At 32.7% G+C, this 19,851-nt stretch overlaps 1 protein-coding gene across 1 annotated transcript; it reads left to right on the top strand.

The window, feature by feature from the left end:
- Positions 1 to 3,717: 3,717 nt before the first annotated feature.
- On the top strand, positions 3,718 to 10,204 carry LOC110735459 (meiotic recombination protein SPO11-1-like). Its single transcript, XM_021915649.1, has 16 exons — positions 3,718 to 4,060; positions 4,184 to 4,283; positions 5,461 to 5,534; positions 5,652 to 5,753; positions 6,073 to 6,146; positions 6,593 to 6,609; positions 6,970 to 7,039; positions 7,123 to 7,157; positions 7,306 to 7,355; positions 7,430 to 7,488; positions 7,557 to 7,588; positions 7,728 to 7,833; positions 8,038 to 8,158; positions 8,286 to 8,349; positions 8,457 to 8,566; positions 10,127 to 10,204. The coding sequence occupies exons 1-16, from the start codon at positions 4,006 to 4,008 to the stop codon at positions 10,159 to 10,161; spliced, it is 1,104 nt and encodes a 367-aa protein (XP_021771341.1). The 5' UTR covers positions 3,718 to 4,005; the 3' UTR covers positions 10,162 to 10,204.
- Positions 10,205 to 19,851: the final 9,647 nt, after the last annotated feature.

The raw sequence follows: 19,851 nt of genomic DNA, 5'->3' as shown, positions 1-19,851 counted from the left end.
CGTTCTTGTGTCTATTTTTCCCAATATAAAGTACGCATAACTTATATGAAATTGGTCTCACCACAGCATCATTCTCACTTTTAATATAGCTAGTATAAGGGTATTCTTATTTTCCTTTGTTGAGGACTGAGGAGTAACTTTTAATACTCTTCCTACCTGAATTAATAGTTACATATACTCAATTTAGGGTGTCTGAAAGAACTTATTGCAATAGAAATGATCAATAGTCTCAAATAAGTTACTGAGTACTTTTCTTATGGGATGCTGAAGAGGATAGAATTAATACTGATGCGAGTAAGTCTTATGTGTATCATATCTTATATACTTCCTCCGTTCTTTTTTTATCGCATCACTTACTACTTTAGGAAGTTTACTTATTATTGCATCATTTCCTTTTTATGATAAAAAATATCTATGTTCACACTGCAAATACCCAACATACCCTTACTTTTTCACACTTACTTTTTATTTTATCTTACATTACATGGACAATTTTGTATTTTTACGTTTTTCTCTCTTACTTTTTTCCACTACCAAATTTTGCCTCCAAAACCTTATGATGCAATTAAAAAAAAAAAACGGAGGAAGTATGAGGAATTAAACAATGCAAATAAGTTTGAGCGAGGCTGCGAGGGTTTATTATGCCATGGCACCATCCTGTACAATTGAGGAAGAGATTATATATACATAGTGTGAATTGACACGAGTGATAATACCTATTAGCAACTGAGAAAAGAGAAATTCAAATTAATAGAATAAGGAAAAGAAAAGACAAAAGGTGAGAAAAAATATGAAGTGGGTAGGTGAGTGGGTTTGTGGAGCTCAAATGAATACGAGCCTTAAGTGTTTGATAAATCCTACTTTTAGGCCGAGATCAATTTCAATAGTGTACTGAAATTACTTTTTCTTTCATCTTTTGTTCTACTGTTGTTAATCATCAAATGATGTTAGTATAGCATGATGGCCATAGATCATCCCTCCGACTTGTTGGTGAAACTCTATAATTACTTTTGATTTTTTGACTTGTAAAATCATAAAGTGACACTAACCATTGAAATAAAAGTTATCTCAAAATTAGTCAAAGTTACTCTAAAAACTGGTTAATTTTAACTCAAATTGACCGTTTTACAATAACTTTAATACTTTCTCTATTCTCCTAATATTGCAACATGGGTGAGGGACACGGATTTTAAGATGAAGAGAGAGATAGAAAGGAATAAAGATGTGGACCCGTGTGATGAGGATAGAGAAGGAGAGAAAACATATACAAATAGAAAAGTGTTGCAATATTTGTAGAACTTCCTAAAATGATAATTGTTGCAATATTTGTGGAACGGAGGGTGTGATGGTCTCACATAATGCTTGTTATAATAATACAAAGTATATATCAAATAAATTACATTGTCAATTTGACACATCCTTAAAAAAATGTAGAATTATACAACCTTTGTTTTTGACGGGCTTTTTTTGAATAGATCCTGACTTGGGCTTGCTTTGATGATGGGTAGGCTTGTCGTGCTTTCGCCCTTCTGTGGGCAAGCAGACTACTTTACTAGCTTGAATTCATTCAAAGTACAAAAGTGAACTTACTGTTCATGAGGTCAAAATAACATAACTTTGACCGTATTTTATGACTTATACAAAAGAAAATAAGTTAGCTATATGAGCTTTTATTAGATTAAGCTAAGTATACTTTTTAAAATTTTTACTTATACATAGTCAAAAATATTAATGGTCAACTATACACAACATACAGTGAGTCGAATTTTAAGGAACGGAGGGAATACTATAATTTATGAAATTATGTGATCTGGGTATAGTTGTGGTGCTTGAGAAGTGAAGATACTTGTAGAAGATCTCTTTACGTCACATGGTATGAGCTTCCGGGCTTCCACCATTATATTAAACTAATACGAAGTATACTTTTAACATAAATGTCTGAGGAATCATTATGACTTTAAATAACAAAATTATTCACTTTTCATGTAAGTGCTGATACAGTTCATCCCTCTGTAGAGAATTTGATTTTTTTTTTTTTTTTTTTTTTTTGGTGTTAGGTAAGATGAAGGGCTTCACCGGGCCAATTTGTATGTTGTGGTAAGTAAACATAGCATCAGAGCCCATGATGGAAGGGTCCTTGCAACTGCAAGAGTTCATTGAGTGTCTGTCGAGTAGACATACATGGCATTCGGACGCCCCATAATTTTATTCGAACAACGCTAAACAATGGAACTGCTAACATTCCTGCAATAAACTGTGATTTCAAGGGATATTTGCATATCAGAACATCCCATTTTCCAAATATAGGAAGCCCCTAGTTATTTACCAAGGTGATGCACATGCACTGATGCTAGTGTTATGTTGCTTATTCTCATCATTCATATAGAGGACTAAATTTTTTATGCTCCATTAATATTAGTTTCTTTCTTCCATCCCTCTTATCTTTACTGTATTTACCGTAGATACTGTCTACAGAGTCAGATTATAATTATGTAATCATTTGGCAAAGACAGTAGGTTCGAGAACACGTCTTCAAATGTAGCAAGTTTCCATTTTCATGTGGTGAAAGTTTTAAGAATGTGATGAGTTTATGTCTAAGCAATTGCCACGACGAACTCAAATTTAACTAATGACTGTTATTTCCTGCTGGTACTGACATTGTCTCATAACAGTTCCATGGTTTTACAGGGCTTAACATTGAAGAGTTGGCCTAGTCCTTTCTCATTAAGGATGATACCTCTGGGTGAAGAGACGGATAAAGTTTATGCAAAGAGTAAATATCTTCTAGAAAAATGAGTATTAGTATCTAATACATAATACAGCATGTAACATAAAATTGACTTTTGGAGAATCCTTAGTTGGGAGAAGAAATATTTTCACGTACTGCCAGTGAATTATACATTCATTGTAATATGTTTATTATTATGCCAGAAATTGCCTAAGTGATAATCATGTTAGTTTAGACAACGACGATTAGACTATAACAGGAAAATAAGAGGCAGAATCCAAAGTGCGGATATAAAGAGAGAGAGCCACAAAAACTAATGATATGGAAAACTCAAGAAAAAGGGGTAAAATTGTAGATGGCTATGATTTCACCAATCCATTATGATTTGGAGATTTTGGATATTTAAGTCATATAATATGTGTTTGTGTATACGTATGAAATAATTGTAAAAGTATTAACATCGTGAAACATGATTGAAAGTTTATATAGAAATTAGAAACAATTGTTACACCCAAGACATTTTAATGTAGACAGAATCTATACATGGTGTTGTTGATGTGTAGCAGAGGTGGCAAAATGGCATTGTACACGATTACCTGATATGAAATCCAACAAATCTATCTGACGTGACATGAGCCCAACTCAACCCAACTTATTCTTGCAATCTTGCTGTTAATTTGTACTCCGTGTATAATACAAATTATGAAATTATTATACTTGTTAAATTACTTTGGTGAAGACTAGCATTATTGCATTAATCGACCTGACCTCGAAGGGTATCCGAACAAGACCCGACCTAAATTCAACACGACACACACCCGACTCAGATAATCTGACTAACACTTCTAATGTCGAGGCGATCTTTGAATACAATAAATATTATGAGAAATCACCCAAGTAAGAATTTATCCAAACCAAACAACTTATTTAGTACTTGTATATTTTTTTTAACATTTTACAACATTAAAAGTATATTGTTTGTAGTGAATGCCAACTAGTTTAGTTAGTTAAAGTTTAAGGGGTACCTTATAATTCCGATCATATTCTGTCTATGCGGGGAATTTTTTTTTTTTGTACAATGACCCAATATACAACAACAGCCCAAATTCAGAGAAATTATCAGCCCACTAAAATAACCTCACTAACCGGCCCGTTTTCTTTTGCCTTGCTTTTTGTCTTTACGACGTAAAACTCAGCGGCAGTAGAAATTAGAGAGTATAAATATATACCTCATTCAATTCAATTTCCAAATAAAATTATCACTCAACTGCGAGAAAATGGAGGGAAAGCGTTCAACTCCAAAAACCAGCGATTTGCTTCACAAAATCAGAGGTAAATTCCTTTTTAATTTTCGTAATCGAAACCCTAATTTCATTCACCATAATTTAAATTCCACAATTTCAGCTAATTCATCTTCATCCTCATTTTGTTTTTGATTTTTGTTTGTTGTTGCAGATTTTAGTCGTTCGATTCTCGTAGATATTTGCAATGGCCGATCTCCAGTGGTTTTGATCAATAAATTCAGAACTTACTGCACGAATTCTGCTGAAAATTGGTACAACTTCTGAATTTCGTCCTATAATTTTCAATTTAGATTTCAAACTTCGTGGAAGTAGAAGTATATGTTGTTGATGATTGAGTTTATACTTGTATGAATTGGTGCTTGCGATTTGGATGTTTATGCTAGATACGAGTATATGATTTGGATTTATAGAGAAGTTGACAAAATGCAGCTTGTTAACTTGTTTAAACATGGATTTCGTATTACTCGTGTTTCCGAGATTAGTTATTTAGACACAATTTGGAAGTTTGAGGTTATGCTTATATTCATGAAAGTTTCACATAGTGCAACTTGATTAGGTATGCTAATGGATTTGGTTCGGTTTTTTTTTTTTTTTTTTTTTTTTTTTTTTTTTTTTTTTTTTTTTTAAGTGTGTTGTTCATTCTTGTATGATCTTCGAATTATTTTTCAGTTATATGTTGATTTAGAAGTACATGTAATTGATAGTTGAGTTGATATCCATGTAAATAAATGCCTTCCTTCGGAGATTCATGTTTCGTGTATAATGCTGAAGACATAACTTATTTTTCCTTTTAAGATACATTGACATTTTGCAACTTGATTGGACATGCTAACGCAATTTTGATTTTAAATCTGTGTTAGAAGTATAATAATGATTTTGACTTCATAAATTATTAATACTCCGTATATGATTTAATTTTAGAAACAATGGAAATTTATGTCGTATACACGAGTATATATAAGGCCGATGAGATTTTTTTATTTTTCTCAATTTGAAAGTATGCAGCGATTACTTGTAAATTTTTCTTTGTGGTCTTACCTAGTAAATACTCTGTAGCAAAATTATATTTTCTATTGTTTCTCTCTGGAAACTGAGATTATGGGAGCAACTGAAGCTCCATGTTATGAGTAGAACCACGTTCTGAACAAGCTCTTTGTAACATAAGTTCTGGCATTGTGGTTTTGAACACGACTGAAGCTGGAAATTATGTATTATATCTAATGAATTGGAAGCTGATTTAGGGTTCTCTCTATATCAAGAATTATTAAGATCTTTTCAAGTTTCATGGTATCTTAAAAAATAGTTGTCAATTATATGCTCTTGGAATCACTTAACTAACTGTTATTCCAAACTAAATATTTTACGGGGTGGAGGATGTGCATTTTTCAAGATACTTTCATGTTTATGTTATTCTACTGCTGTATGCAGTTTATGCAGCTCCAGTTTGCCAGTAGGAACAGAGGTACTTACCTTGCGAAGGCAACCACATGCTCATAGGATAGGTAACTTCCATTCTCAGAACACAAACATATAGTCTTATTGCTTACAGATGTTTTGTTACCATTATTATACTATGCTTCATATTCCATTCATCTATTTTACTTTCACTTTTCCGCCAGATATTTTGCTAAGGGTGTTGCTAATAGTTCAGCAGCTTCTACAAGAAAACAAACATGCGTCAAAACGAGATATATATTATACTTATCCATCTTTATTTTCAGGTGTGCTTCCAGTATGAAAAATTATTATAGAATTGCTGAGGCTTGCTACAGTTTTTACTAATATATTTTATTCAAAGATGCTTCTACCACCAGTCTGGTAACTGAATCATTCACTTCTCCAATATTGGAGTGCACACTCATTTAGAGTTCCAGCTGTCTCTCTTTCCCTAGAAATACTATTGACCTGGTTTTATAAATGCAGTAGACAATTTTTATTAATGATTATCCTCGAATCTCTCCACTTCTGTTGTTTCTCTTTTAATTTCATCGGAAACTAATTGTAACTTTTCTTACTAAGGTACTTCTATTGTCTGTGCAGATCAGTCTGTTGTAGATCGTGCCATAAATGATATATGCATACTCCTTGAGTGTAGTCGCCACAATTTAAATGTAGTGAGTATACCTCGTTTTCTTCTTTCAATATTTTTCCCTTTTCGGATATGGCTCAGCTAATCCTGTAACTTGGGTATAGTAGCTACTGTAGATCAACTTTGAACTAAATGGCTAAATTTTATGACTTGAAACTTGAATTTATCATTATATTAGAATGCTTATGTTAGCAGGAATCATATTGTGCACTGTGGTATCATGGTGCTCAATCGCTCGTTCACTATTGTATTTTTTCTATGATATCGCTTTGTGCATGTCTGTTCCTAGTGGCTTATTGCTGAATGCTGATATGAATTAGTTGATTACATTATCTTTGGTACCATGGGCCATGGCTTCACGCTGGTCATTCACAATAACTTTTGATCTGTGCTCTTTATCAATGAGAAGTGAATTTAAAATTCCAAATCTTTAGAATAACCCATAACTCTATTATCCCTTATGTCTTGCAGGTATCTGTCGCAAAAGGGTAAGTTTAATCTATCAATTATACCGGTTATCTTCCTTTTTATTGTTTATTACTCATTTTCCACCTCTCCCCCTCTCTTTCATGGTGGAGTTATTCTACGCTGCCGCAGCATTGAAATTACTGACAATCACTTTAGAAGTACAATCTTGCTTTTTATTCTTAGTTCTTGGGATCATTCCTAATCCAATTTTAATGGGCTAGTAAAAACGCCTAAGATCAATGCGCTGACAAAATAATTACAGACATCCTTAATTTTTACATCTGCTGGCATCATGACTTCAATTTCTTCTTTCAAATTTTAACTCATGCTATTAGCATTTTGTGAACTTTGATAGCATGTTCATTTTAACTCTTTCTTAGGTTGATGATGGGCTGGATTAGGTTTTCTGAAGACGGAAGGAAGTTTGATTGCATAGCTAATCCTAATACTGTAAGTGTGCTTGGTATACAATGTCATTTCATGGAATAAAGATTTATATTCAATATTCATATGCAGGTCTTGTTTTGCTTCAGGCTCAACCTGTTCCTGTCCAAGTTGAAGATGTTCATGATATCCATAAATGCAATAGCTTAGCTATGAGTTGAATATTGACATGATGATATGCATGTTTCCATTAGATGCTGGCCTGTTTAATCAATCTGTTTGCAGAATATATATGTGTGCTAAAAAGTAAGATTTTTCTTGACGATTTGATTAGATATTCTTAGTTTTGCTGAATACGTCTTAGTTGTGGAGAAGGAGTCAGGTAATACTCTTTCTTGATAAACTCTGGGGTACTCATCCTTGTGATAAATGAACCTTTCCTCCAAAATCTTGCAGTTTTCCAGAGACTGGCGAATGATAAATTTTGCAGCCACAATCGATGCATTGTTATTACGGTAATGTACAAGCTCGTGTTTTTTTTCTTCTTCTTCTGAAATTTAGTTTTTAATTGTAGCTGTTTCAGGGACGTGGATACCCAGATGTTCCTACAAGAAGGTATCTTTTAGCCTTTTGATAGTGTGCAAAGTTAAAAATGATATGTCAGTTTCTGATTTAAGCTCTATGATTTTCCTTCTCAATTGATGATTCCACTCATCTGTTTTTCATGGTATGCATGAATTTACACATCCTTCAGATTTTTGCGCCTCCTTACTGAGAAGCTGCATATTCCTGTATATTGCTTGGTGGATTCTGATCCATATGGGTTTGACATCTTGGCCACTTATCGATTTGGCTCTATGGTTAGTAACATCTATAACCGGTGCCAGTTGCTTTTTTGTGGCGCATGTGGCAATAAGGCATGGTGATGTTTGCAACATAATATGTTGTGAACATTCATAATGTTTTTAATTATAATTACCAATAGTAATTGCACTTTTGTGGTCAGATAGTCTGAATTGATTCATTGCTGTTTAAATTGTAAATATTTTTATTCGATTTCCTAGGAAATGGCGTATGATGTGGAATGTCTCTGCATACCGGATATCTGCTGGCTTGGTGTTTTTACATCTGATTATGAAAATTATGCACTTCCCTCACAGTGTCTCCTTCCCTTGACTACTGAAGGTAAATAGAAATAACATATGTTTTCTTTAATCAAGTGGTAAGACTTCCCACTTTCATTTTTCTATTTTTTTTTTTTTAAATTTATTTGCAAATTACTTTAACTTTCTTGCTTCCTTCGTTCCACTAGATAAGAAGAAAATTGAAGCACTGTTACATAGGTGTTACCTGCAGCATGAGGAGCCACATTGGAGGTCTATTTCACCACTTAATTTAAGCTGTTGTAATTTGTCATTAAAATGTCTGTGTGTTTGATGATATTTATTTATTTATTTATTTTTTTTCTCTTTTGCCATTCAAGACTGGAACTAGAGAAGATGCAGGATAAAGGTCTAAAGTTTGAGATTGAAGCATTGTCTGTCCACTCACTTTCCTTCTTGTCAAAGGAGTACTTGCCATCAAAAATCCAATGTAAGAGCGTCTGTTCAATTTATTAGATTATTTACTAGTATTTGTAGATGCTTAAGCGTTACATATAAGTTGATGGGCTAATGTTGATACTTACCTGTCCTGTTTTTTGCTTGATGGAACTAAGAAATACATCGTGCATGTGATTCATAAACTTGGAGATTTGTTATTGCACAAGCTCCTCCATCTAAAAAGGGGTATAAATTGCACATTTTGTATACGTGTTCGTGTGTTACATATCTCATTGGATGTATTTTTCCGTAGAGGCGTGATGATATTTTTTGATTTCGTCTAGTGATTTGCGCATTGAGTTACAGTACCTTTTTAACTGAGTTATTAATGTTGAGGGACTGCACGTTGCACAAATCAGAATGCAAATTGATCATTGGCGTCCATGTCATGCTGGAATGATAGCTTAGGCAGTTTGCTACTAATTTGTTAGTTAACTAAATTAGGTGATCAAAGTGCTCATTGAAGATCTATTTTTGATTATTTTATTTTATCTTATTTTATTTGGTATTCAGTGCACGAGTAAATCTTTTGCCTTGTTTTATTTTTCTTTTTCTTTTTTAAGTTTCATGTCTTGCATTACTTTGAAACCAAAAGCTAAAGATGGCAGGATTTATATTACCTCCGTTTTATATTATTTGCAACATTTTCCAAAAATGAATGGTTCATATTATTTGCAACAAATGTTTTTTTTTGTTTTTTAAGTTGTGATTTCTCTCTAGCTCTCTCCACATAACATGCATCTCTATCTTTCTCTCTCCATTTAACATTTACAAACTAATTTTGCCTAGGATTCTATACAAACTCATTTGTTGCAACTAATATGAAACAAAGGTAGTATTTTTATTGTTGTCAAGAAAGAGAGGGTCTCTCTATTTTAAATCAAACATATGTTTTTCTGGAGAAATTGCATCATGTATACTTCTGAAACTTCATGCATTCTGTAGCAACAGCAGGGTTTCATTTGTTATAGATATCTTAAGCGTGCTGTTCTGTAATATTAATAGCTTCATATGTTGTTATTTCTTGACTTCCACTGAGAAGAACTTCTGTACTGCTGTTTCAAAAAAAAAAAAAAAAAAAAAAACCTTCTGTACTGCCAAAAATGGATCTGGTTGATTCATTATTGTTCGCTGATGTATTTGTGGATCATTTTGATTAGTTTGCGGGAGTTAGATTTAATTCTCCATGATTTAATTATGTTCACTAGTATTTTCTATCGCTTTAAGACTAAACTAGAACATTCCGGTGGTTAACTGGTTATAAGGACTTGTTCATTCATGGATCCCACATAATAATGAGGTTTAATGCCAAATTAAAGAAGGAGACAGACTATGTTACTGTGCTGATGGACATCACTGGTTGATAGGTTTATAAAGCTTTCTCTGTTGTCTATTATATTGCTTTCAGGAAGAGTGTTATTTAGGTCTTACTTTCAGTTTGGAAAATTCTTCCCCAGCTAAATGTATGTTTAGTTTTGTAACTGCTCATGGAATGTACTTAATGGTTCTCTTTATTTTCAGTTCCCCCCCTAAATTCTCCTCTTTCTCACAGGCATGTCCCAAATGTCTCGTTTGATGTCGTTTTGATGGACTATTTTTCCTTGTCTCCAGTTCCGTTGCAACCAGGTACAGGTGGTCTTGCCATATAACTAAAGATAAGCATTAATTTGAAGGGGTTATCCCATTGTCTTTTACATTGTTGAATTGCAGTCATGCATAGAATAGACATGAGTCTGAATCATATTTAGATTGACTTAACCGTTAACACAGGGACCCAGTGTGGAAGAACTTGGATTAAAAAACTACAGAAGATGATGAAAATGAAACCAATTGAGGATTTATCCAGACAAGTATAAAGATGTGATGGATTCTTTGGCCACCTGTGCTTTACTAAGTAAGTAGACGAAGAAGATCTATCTCTTTCATCATCTCAGCAATTAATGCTTCATGTGCTGCATAAATTGTTTTGTTTTCCTCCAAGAACCAAACTTCCTAGGCAAATTTGTCGACCTGCTAGTGTTTCATTTCACATAATTAATGCTACGGAGTATATTGTTTCATGTTATGTTGTCTAAGATACACATGCTATAGGTGTCAATACATAGATTAAGATATTTGCTATATTTGTCTAGTATTGTTAGTAATTTGAAAGCATGCTTAAGAGCGTACACTTTAGAGTCTAGAAGTCTTAGCATTTTCTAGGAAGAATTACATTGAAAGAGATAACAGTGGCTTCTTCTAAGCTTGCTGACTGAATTGAGGTCCAAATATATTTTGGATTGCACTTATCTTTTCCCGTCTCTTATTGTAAAGTGGATGACGTGTTCCGGGTCCATGAAGCTATTTACTATCTATCTTTTCTTTTTTCTTCAACCCATTCATTATATTTGCGAGGGTCGGCAGCTCTGTTTTGTGGCGTCTTGTTTGAAGTTGTGGAAGAGCCATATTTGATTATCCCCTAATCATTGAGTTCTTTGGACTTGAGCCTAACATAAGTTGCAATCAGGTAACTGTTAGTAGGCCAGTGTATGGGCACAGAATTGTGGAGATTCATTAGATTTCAGCTTGTAGGGTGACCCAGGATAGTGTGAGTACTTATTGAAGGGGATTCAGTGAATCCTCTCTAGTAGTCTCATCTTACTAGAGACGAGGGTGAGACTGATAGTTGGGGATTAGGTAGTTTATATTTGAACCTTCTATAGTTCTATAAACTTTTCAATGGCCGGACACAAATTAGGGCAGTATTGCAGTAGTGGTTGTAGTTAGTGATTATGAAAGGGTGTTTTCATGGAGAAAGTACTAATTAATCTTCTTTGAACTTATTAACCCTTACTAGACAATTTGAACTTACTTTTCTAGAAATAAGGGGAAATAATCTTGTTTATTACACGGGTAGCTATGTTGAAGATATTATATCAAGAAAGTTATACGATGTAGAGTAATAAAAGATGTGTATCTGTACATTCACTTGTAAAATATTTTTGTTTGAATCTCATAGTAATTTGATTACTCTAAAATGTGGCTACTACAACACAAGACCTAAAAACAAGCTATGTGTGTCCGAGACTTTGAGATCACTGACGTGCATTAGATGATTAGAGATCATGAAAAAAACCAATATCGTAAAAAAAAATAAAAATAAATAGAGGCAGCAAGTTTTTGGCACCAAGGACTTCGACTGTATTCCCGGAGTTAAATTTTTGGACCCTAAATGAGTTTGAGTTCTATGACACTATTTTTCTAGAAATATATTTCAAGTAAAAATTTTATACAATTATAAGTATTTGTCAAAATAGTGATTAATGTTGCCTCAGCATACTTGAATTCCGGTGTAACCACGTGTAGCTCGCATGATGTGTTGATGTCCTTGATTGTCCTTGATTTCCATTGTAGTAGTGGGACAATTATTTTACAATCATTATTTTTTCTTGTCTCCCAATCATGATGGTCAATGCCGAAAATCATATCCAAAATCATCTTCTAGACTAGACGTCTACCCAAGTACCAAATCATTTTAACCTTGTAGGAGGTAATCAATAATTAGTACGAACGGCACCTGTACCCTTTCCCCGACGGCAAAAGGAAGGAAACTCTATAGTATTACAACAGTAAACATGATTTTGATAAACTGTTTCTAGTTTTACTTTTTTTGATCCAGAAAGCTTGGAGCATGTTGATTTGTTTTCTTCTGCTCTTGATGTGAATAAGAACTTGAATTTTTTTTAACTTTTTACTGTATTTAGGCTCCGTTTGGTTTGATGTAAAACATTTTCAATGAAAATTTACTTTTTATGGAAAACATATTTTCAAGGAAAAGCACAATTGCAAATTAGTTTTCATTTGTTTGGTTACATACAAGAAAAGTTCAAGAAATATAAAAAATATGAGTGGGAATGTGAGGGAAGTAAAAAGGTGGTAAGGAGGAGGATGAAGTAAAATGTGGCTTACCTTGTTTTGTAAAGGAAAATGTTTTCCATTATTAAGAATGCAATTTTTCACACCTTCATAAACCAAACAAAGGAAAATGGGAAAATCATTTTACATTTTACATCAAACCAAATAGGGCCTTAGTTAGATTATATTATTTCCTTTTTGTGTCTGGTCTTTAGTTTTAACTAGATTAGGTCCTGTGCCATGCACGATAATTTTCACTATTTATTATTAGTTTAACAATATATTTAATTACAAAAGTTATCTAATTGCATGCGAAATAAGATGAAAAATTTGTAATTACAAAAATAAAAATGAAATTATATCATACTACAGAAAATCGTGGAAGTATTACATGCACGACTAATATAAATAATTACAGATTACGTCACAAAGTTATATGTAAGAAAATATTATTGCATAGTATTAAATAAAAGAATAATACTTTTGTTGAATGTGTATAAATGAAATATAATTACCAAATAGTAAAGGAAATATAATTTAATAGTATTAAATATTCTCTAAGAAGGTTTGGAAAAAAAAAATTTATCTTGGCGGGAAATTTTTTAAAAATAAAAGAGATGACACATGTTATTCTTGGTTTCTCCTTTAATATAATATATAGTTATAGTTATAGATTTCTATGTTAAAGTCAGTTTGATGCAATATAACGTAAAAATGTTTTTATTTTTTCATACTATAAAGTAAATCCATTTGTAAATCCATTTGAGTGTAATTGATCAGAAAAAAAAAATCATTTTAAGCAAATAATATTAATATTAGTAATAAGAATCTTTAATTGGTATTATAATATATAAATTTATTGTCTTAAATAAGTTGTCAGCTAAAAAGAAAAATAAAGTTTGAGTAACATTTATTTTTGGAAAATAGTTTTTCGAGGGAAAAAACGACACCAGGAAGTGACATGTGTTATTCCCGGTGTCTGATTTAGTATTATGTTATTGAAGGGCGCAAGGCGCAAAAAGTCCTTGGAGCCTAGGCGCAAGGCGAAGGCACGAGCCTTTTGTAAGTGTGGCGCACTTTATTCATATAGAAAAGTAATAATAATTTCTATTAAATAAGTGTAAAAGTGAAATTATAAGAAAAGGTGAAAGGACCATGTAAAAGGGTTTTTGAAATCGAATTATAGGATATGGGATTTCTCACTCCACTAGAATTGAAGAAAACCTGCCCATAACAAAGTATCATGATATACTTTAGGAAAAATAAACTTACACAATAGCTATTGATGCTTTAAAACATAAAGCGCAATATAAGGCGCAAAGGCGCGCACCTTTTGTAGGTCTTTGAGCCTCAAAGAGCCAAGGAACCAACTCTCGAGCCTCACTGTTCCTTGCGCCTAGGCATGCCTAAGGCGCGCTTTTTAAAACTAAGGTATGGTCACTTTTTGATCATTTAAGATTTGGCTTTAAACCTTTAATCCTTATTTTACTTATTTTAAGGGTGCGCTATTGACTTGTTATTTGATATTATAGACTATATTTGCTGTTTGGACTTGGGTTCCTATATGTCCAACATTTTGTGAAATCTTTTCTTAATTTTGATTAAAAATGGGTTAAGTTGTCAAAGTATCCTACCCATAACCCATCCATCCAAGGGTCAAGTATCCATTGTATAAAAAAGCTCAAGGCGCACTGAAGCGAGAGGGTTTCTGCTTCAGCGCCCCTCTTTGAAGTGAGGCGCAGTATATGGGCAGCTAAAAATTTTTGGCTGAAGTTTGCTTCAAATGCGCCTCGGGCGCTTTTTGTGCGCCTAACTCAAAACGCCTCACCCAGACCAAATTAAGCGCTCACCCCTGATCGACTTGCGCCTCAGTTAGGCGAGCTTTTTCAAAAATTGCTAGAATATGAGTACTTAAAATAAAGTGAAGAGTGTGAGTAATAAAAAGGTGCGCTTTTGTCTTGTGCCTAGTATTCAAGGAGTTTTCCGATTTGGTACACTTTAAGCTTTTATAAAAAAAAAAAAATTATAAAATATTTTTATCATTGCATGCACATTATTTCTTGTATTCTAGTTAAAGTTTAAGAATATGAAACTCATAACCTCCCTTTTCCAAGTTGTTGGAGATATTTTTTTTTTAATAATTTTTTTTTTTATTACTCCGTATTATTATTTTCTTTACATTACATTATTTTGACTCCTCTTTTAATCTTTTTAATACCTCGAGCACTTCAATATTTTGAATCACATAATCGCTTAAGAAAATGTAGCAATAAAAGGAAGGAAAAGAAGAATATGTGCTTTATGTGCTCACAAATAGGTTTAAGATAAACATCATATATATAACAAGAATTTACAATTAAATCTACTTAAAATGTTTGTTTATATATTTTCTCCGTTAGAATTCATGCAAAAACTCATCTAAAAACAAGAATAAATTCCACTGATGATGTGTTGAACCCGTTTCCTAATTTAAGATAGTGTTTTTGTGTTTGAAATTTCTTATCTTGACGTTTTAGATAATTAGATATGTACTCGCATCTGACATCAACTCAAGTAACATAGCTTGTAATAGGGCTAGAGTTCAGGTTTGGTAATGTCATCTTTTCCTAAAAATTAGATTCATCTTCCATTCTTACCTTCAAATTATGACACACAAATTAGCAAACAAAAATAGTCTCAAAAAACCTCAATCTCCTCTGTTCATGTATTCCTAGCCGTTCATCTACGAAATCCCCTCGTGCCATTTCTTGGAGAGATTATGTTATCATTCCTACACCAAGGTCACCATCCATAATAAAATTGAAATATCTATTAATCACTGAAACAGCTCAAACAGGTTATGAGCTGAGTAAAACAGTCTGGTGAAATTATTAAATTCCTAAAAATCATCATACATAGTTTGACAATGTTGACACTATGATTGAACTTGGCTATATTATGGGTATATAGTATTTCTAATGATTTGGACGTGGTTTTAATCACTCAGTATATAAACTGCTGTTGTGTCTGAAGATTAACTAAGCCATGTCACTCACTGCTATCGTGGCTCATATTACTTCAGGATTTCAATCGTACAATGATATAAATTATATTATAATCATATTAAGCGACATTAATATAATTAAAACGTATCTATATAATATTTAAATTAAATGACGGATGGAATTTATGTTATCAGCAGCCATTATTTCTCTTTCCCAACCATGACTTGAACATGTGGACTAATAGATTCTGACTAGCAATTTAGATTGTTGAAATCTTAGTATCACGTATCCTTAATTGTTTTTTACAGCTGGTTGACATTTATCATTTAGTATATTTAATGGTTGCATGTTTTTGCAAACTTTTGTGTGATTTGTGCTTGCAAATGAAAATTGAGTTCGTGTTTGACTTAACTTAGCAATCATTTGTACTTTTATGGCTATGAACGTATGATTGATATTTAGGATAGATTTTGAATCATTAAATTAAAAGCTAACTACTATTATACCCAAAAAATTGGTACAATCCCAAGTGTGCATCACACATTCACACATGAATTCTAGCATTATGCTTTTATGTAACATAAAGCCTTGTTTATATTTAGTAAGGCTTATACATATCTAGAATTGAAATTTGTCAACATGATTAAATTGCTGAAATTCGTAAGAATAACCTGTGATACTGAGCTAAAAAGGATAAAAACTACAAAAAAAATTATTAAGGATATATATAGGTGAAAGAATTAAGGAGGGTCAATTAATAAAGTCGAGGGATTAACATGACTTGGCTTAACCAGCCTTAGCCTCATGACTTGTAATAGTTGGCAATTCTGGAGGGGTTAGGGTTAGGGAGACGAGCCACATTGGTTTCATTTTTTTTTATTTGAACTATTGTCACATTATATTAGAATTTTAAGAAGAGTCAAAAGCACCTAAAAAATGATTACTCTGCACTTCACATTGATTATACCAATTTATTTTCTCAAAATGCAGATAACTAGGCAAGTGATAAAATATTTAAATAAAGATCTAAAAAGTGTGATTTAGTTTGGAAAAAGGCCAAAAAAAGATATTTTTATTTTGAAACTAAGGCCAAAAAAAAAAGATATTTGGACAATCATTTTAAAATCAATTGCATAATTGATGTATTATATGGAACACTTGTATTTCTATTCCATCCACAAAAATATCATTAATATCCTATAGCAAGAGATTTGTTTATAGTATGAGAAATGTTTCCCAGAAATTACTGATTAAATATCAATTATTTGAAATACTCCCCTCTCACTAGTGAGACTTCTACTTGAGGAAAAACGGGAATAACTATCTTCAAAAATCTTTTTTGAAGTTGGAGTATCATTATTCTTTTTGTCCGTATAACCAAAAAAAACCTTTTAATGTAGACTATTGTTGCATATTAGAAGAGAGGAGAGATAGTTACTAACTTATCACCTTGAGTTTTCTTTGCCAATTGGATTTGGGTAGGAACCTCAGTTAGTCTTCCATGGGTAGTCAACACCCATTTTAAGTATTTTTATCAAATGTTGCAAGGCTACTACCGGTTAGCATGTGATTGTTGGGAATTTCCCATGTGTGTGTGGGGGATAAAAAAGAAATTCCAAATCAGACTAAGTATATAACTATATATAAGTAGGATGATTCTATGGTAGTCATCCTTAAAATGACTACCATTATACTAATTTGTTATTGGCTGATTTTGATTTATTTTTTAATGTCAAATTAATTATAAATCATTTATCTAATTTTTAAGATTTATTTTATTTAATTTAGAAACAATTTTTGTTTTTTTTTTTTTTTTTTTTTTTATAATTTTCCTAATTAATTTACAAAATTTAGTTTTTATTATTACTGAAATTAAAAAATTATTCATAAATTAATTATGAAAATATAAAAAAAATAAAAAAAAAATTTTAAAAATAAGAAAAAACATTTATAATTAATTTTGACGTAAAAAATAAATAAAAAATCAGCCAATAACAAATTAGTATAATGGTAGTCATTTTAAGGATGACTTATAAGTAACTGATATCTGTGCATAGTGTGCTACTCTGCCTATCTTTGTTTGGTTGGGCTTATTGTCTGTCTGATAAAGATGTATGTAGCATTTCCCGTGAAAGGCTTAATCGCAGAGGCATATTGTTCATCATTCCTTCTATTAAATCTGAAAACATCATGGAAAATGGGGCTTAGTGCCATGAGGATATTCAATTTATTAAATATATGATGTCCATCTAATGTCTTTACCAAGATAACTCATTTTCTTTTGCTTGGTTTGTGTCAATTTTTAAACTTTTGAACATTCCAATGTCCTATTATGGAGTATATTGTAGTTTTCGGACTGCCTCTCTCTTTGTTCTTTTTGTACAAACTTGAATGTCTCAAGAAGACAAGAAAACTAATAAGGGAAGATGTGTCTATGATAATAGTGTACTACATAAACCAAGATATATCTACAACATAATTATGGTATTTGCTAACATCTGTGGTCTAAAGTAAAGCGTGATTGAAGATGAAAAAAAAGCATCTATATGTCTATACTCTATAACATATGGAGGATAACGGAAGAGGAAAAGAAAGTTATGTTACAATGAAGTCATGTATTAATCTCCTATCAGTTTAAACAACTATAAGTTGTCTTTGGGCTTCGATTCTGAGATCTTCCTTCATCTTTCTAATGAAATCATCAAACTTTCTGTTTAATTCCTCTGTACTCATCTGGGCAATTGCTTCCTCTTCTTGTTCTGTTTCTTCTTGCTCTGCATAGTACTCATATTTGTCCTCTTCTTGCTCTGCATAATACTCATAATTGTCCTCTTCTTGCTCTTCATAAGACCAACTGTCAGAATATTCTGTCTTGTTTTCTTTGTTAACATTAATGATAACATCTTCATACTTTTCTTCTTCCACTTCTTCCCATATTGTTCCATCCGTGATCTGATACACAACACGTTTTTCCTCTACATCTTCCTTTGGCATGATTTCATTTCCTTCTGATCCATTTTCGTTCTCATTTTCATTGGTGGCAGCATCCTCCACCAAGAGAGAGTTCTCTATTGAGGATTGCATAGTCTGACTGTATGCCTTGTAATACAAGTCATTATCAGGACTTGTCTCAGGCAGGGGTGGTGAGCAAGTATCGACAGTGCCACTTGAGTATTTTGCAATGAAAACCAATATTCCATTACATAACAGGAATATGTAGTTCTTATCAGCTGCAAGGGAAAAGAGCTGGGATGAGAATGTATATAAGTGGGAGATGAGAGAATGGAAGAAGGGAGGCCGAGACGGGTGCAAAAATAAGAAGGCGAAAACAGAGAAGGTCATAGAAAATGGGATGAGCATCTTAAGAAACTGGTGATGTAAGGGAGAATGGTGCATGTTTTGAAGCTTTTGTTGATACATTGTTCTTGTATCTATTTTTGGTGTCATATGATATAAGAGGGAAAACTTTCTGGATGCTATCTGAACTTCAAAGATTGATTGTAGACCTTGAGGATTTAGTAACTTCCCTTATATAGGGGGATCAAAACACCTGGGATTTGTGTGATTTGACATAATTGCCCTTGGGTATTAATGTGATATTGTGATGTGGAGGCTATTGAAGACTCCTTCAAAGTAAGAGTACCTCTTCCATAGATTTGTGTGATGTAAGATTTGTGTGTCATATGAAGTGGGGCATATTGTACTCCTATTAACACAAAATATTGTCTACAGTTTATGTGTCATCACCCCTTCTGGTATAAGTTACCTTCATGTTTACTGCCCTCAAGGGGAGTTGCTTTGTGGGTACATGACTGAAGCTAGGCATTTATTTTGGACCAAGAATTCTGAGACAGAGAGATCCTCTGAGGGGCAACAGTTCTACCAATCAAGGTCCGGCGTATTAAATAGGGTTATTATTCTTTCGTAATCCTAAGTTTCATGTATAAGCATTCAGTATTTATTAAAATTTTACTCGTTATATAAAAAAAACCTAAGAATTATGTTTAGCATTAAGAAGTAACTGTGCTATCTCTCTTCCTGTCTTATTTTGCCCCTCTTCATGTCACCTTAGGAGGCTTTGCCAACATCCGGAAGGTTGGGGATATTTAGCTGCCTTTCAGGTAAAGGGACGCGTAAATGCAATTTTTGATGGATTAATCTCCCTTTTTTCTTACTTCACTTTGAAAATTAGGAGCTAAAATCCAAGTTCACATTTTAAGCACTCATTCATATAGAAGTTTGTTATTCTTATAGTGGAAGATGACCATCCTTCTTCCTGTATTACACGACTTCTATTTTTATATAGGATCTCTTGCTATATAATATTACCCAAAATTGCTCATATATTCTTGTTAGTATTGTTTTTAGTCCAATTCCAATATACTAGTTCTAGTTGCAT

This window comes from Chenopodium quinoa, unplaced genomic scaffold (genome assembly GCF_001683475.1).
Source record: "Chenopodium quinoa cultivar QQ74 unplaced genomic scaffold, ASM168347v1, whole genome shotgun sequence".
In the NCBI taxonomy this organism is placed as follows: Eukaryota; Viridiplantae; Streptophyta; class Magnoliopsida; order Caryophyllales; family Amaranthaceae; genus Chenopodium; species Chenopodium quinoa.
This window is presented reverse-complemented; position numbering and strand designations above follow the sequence as displayed.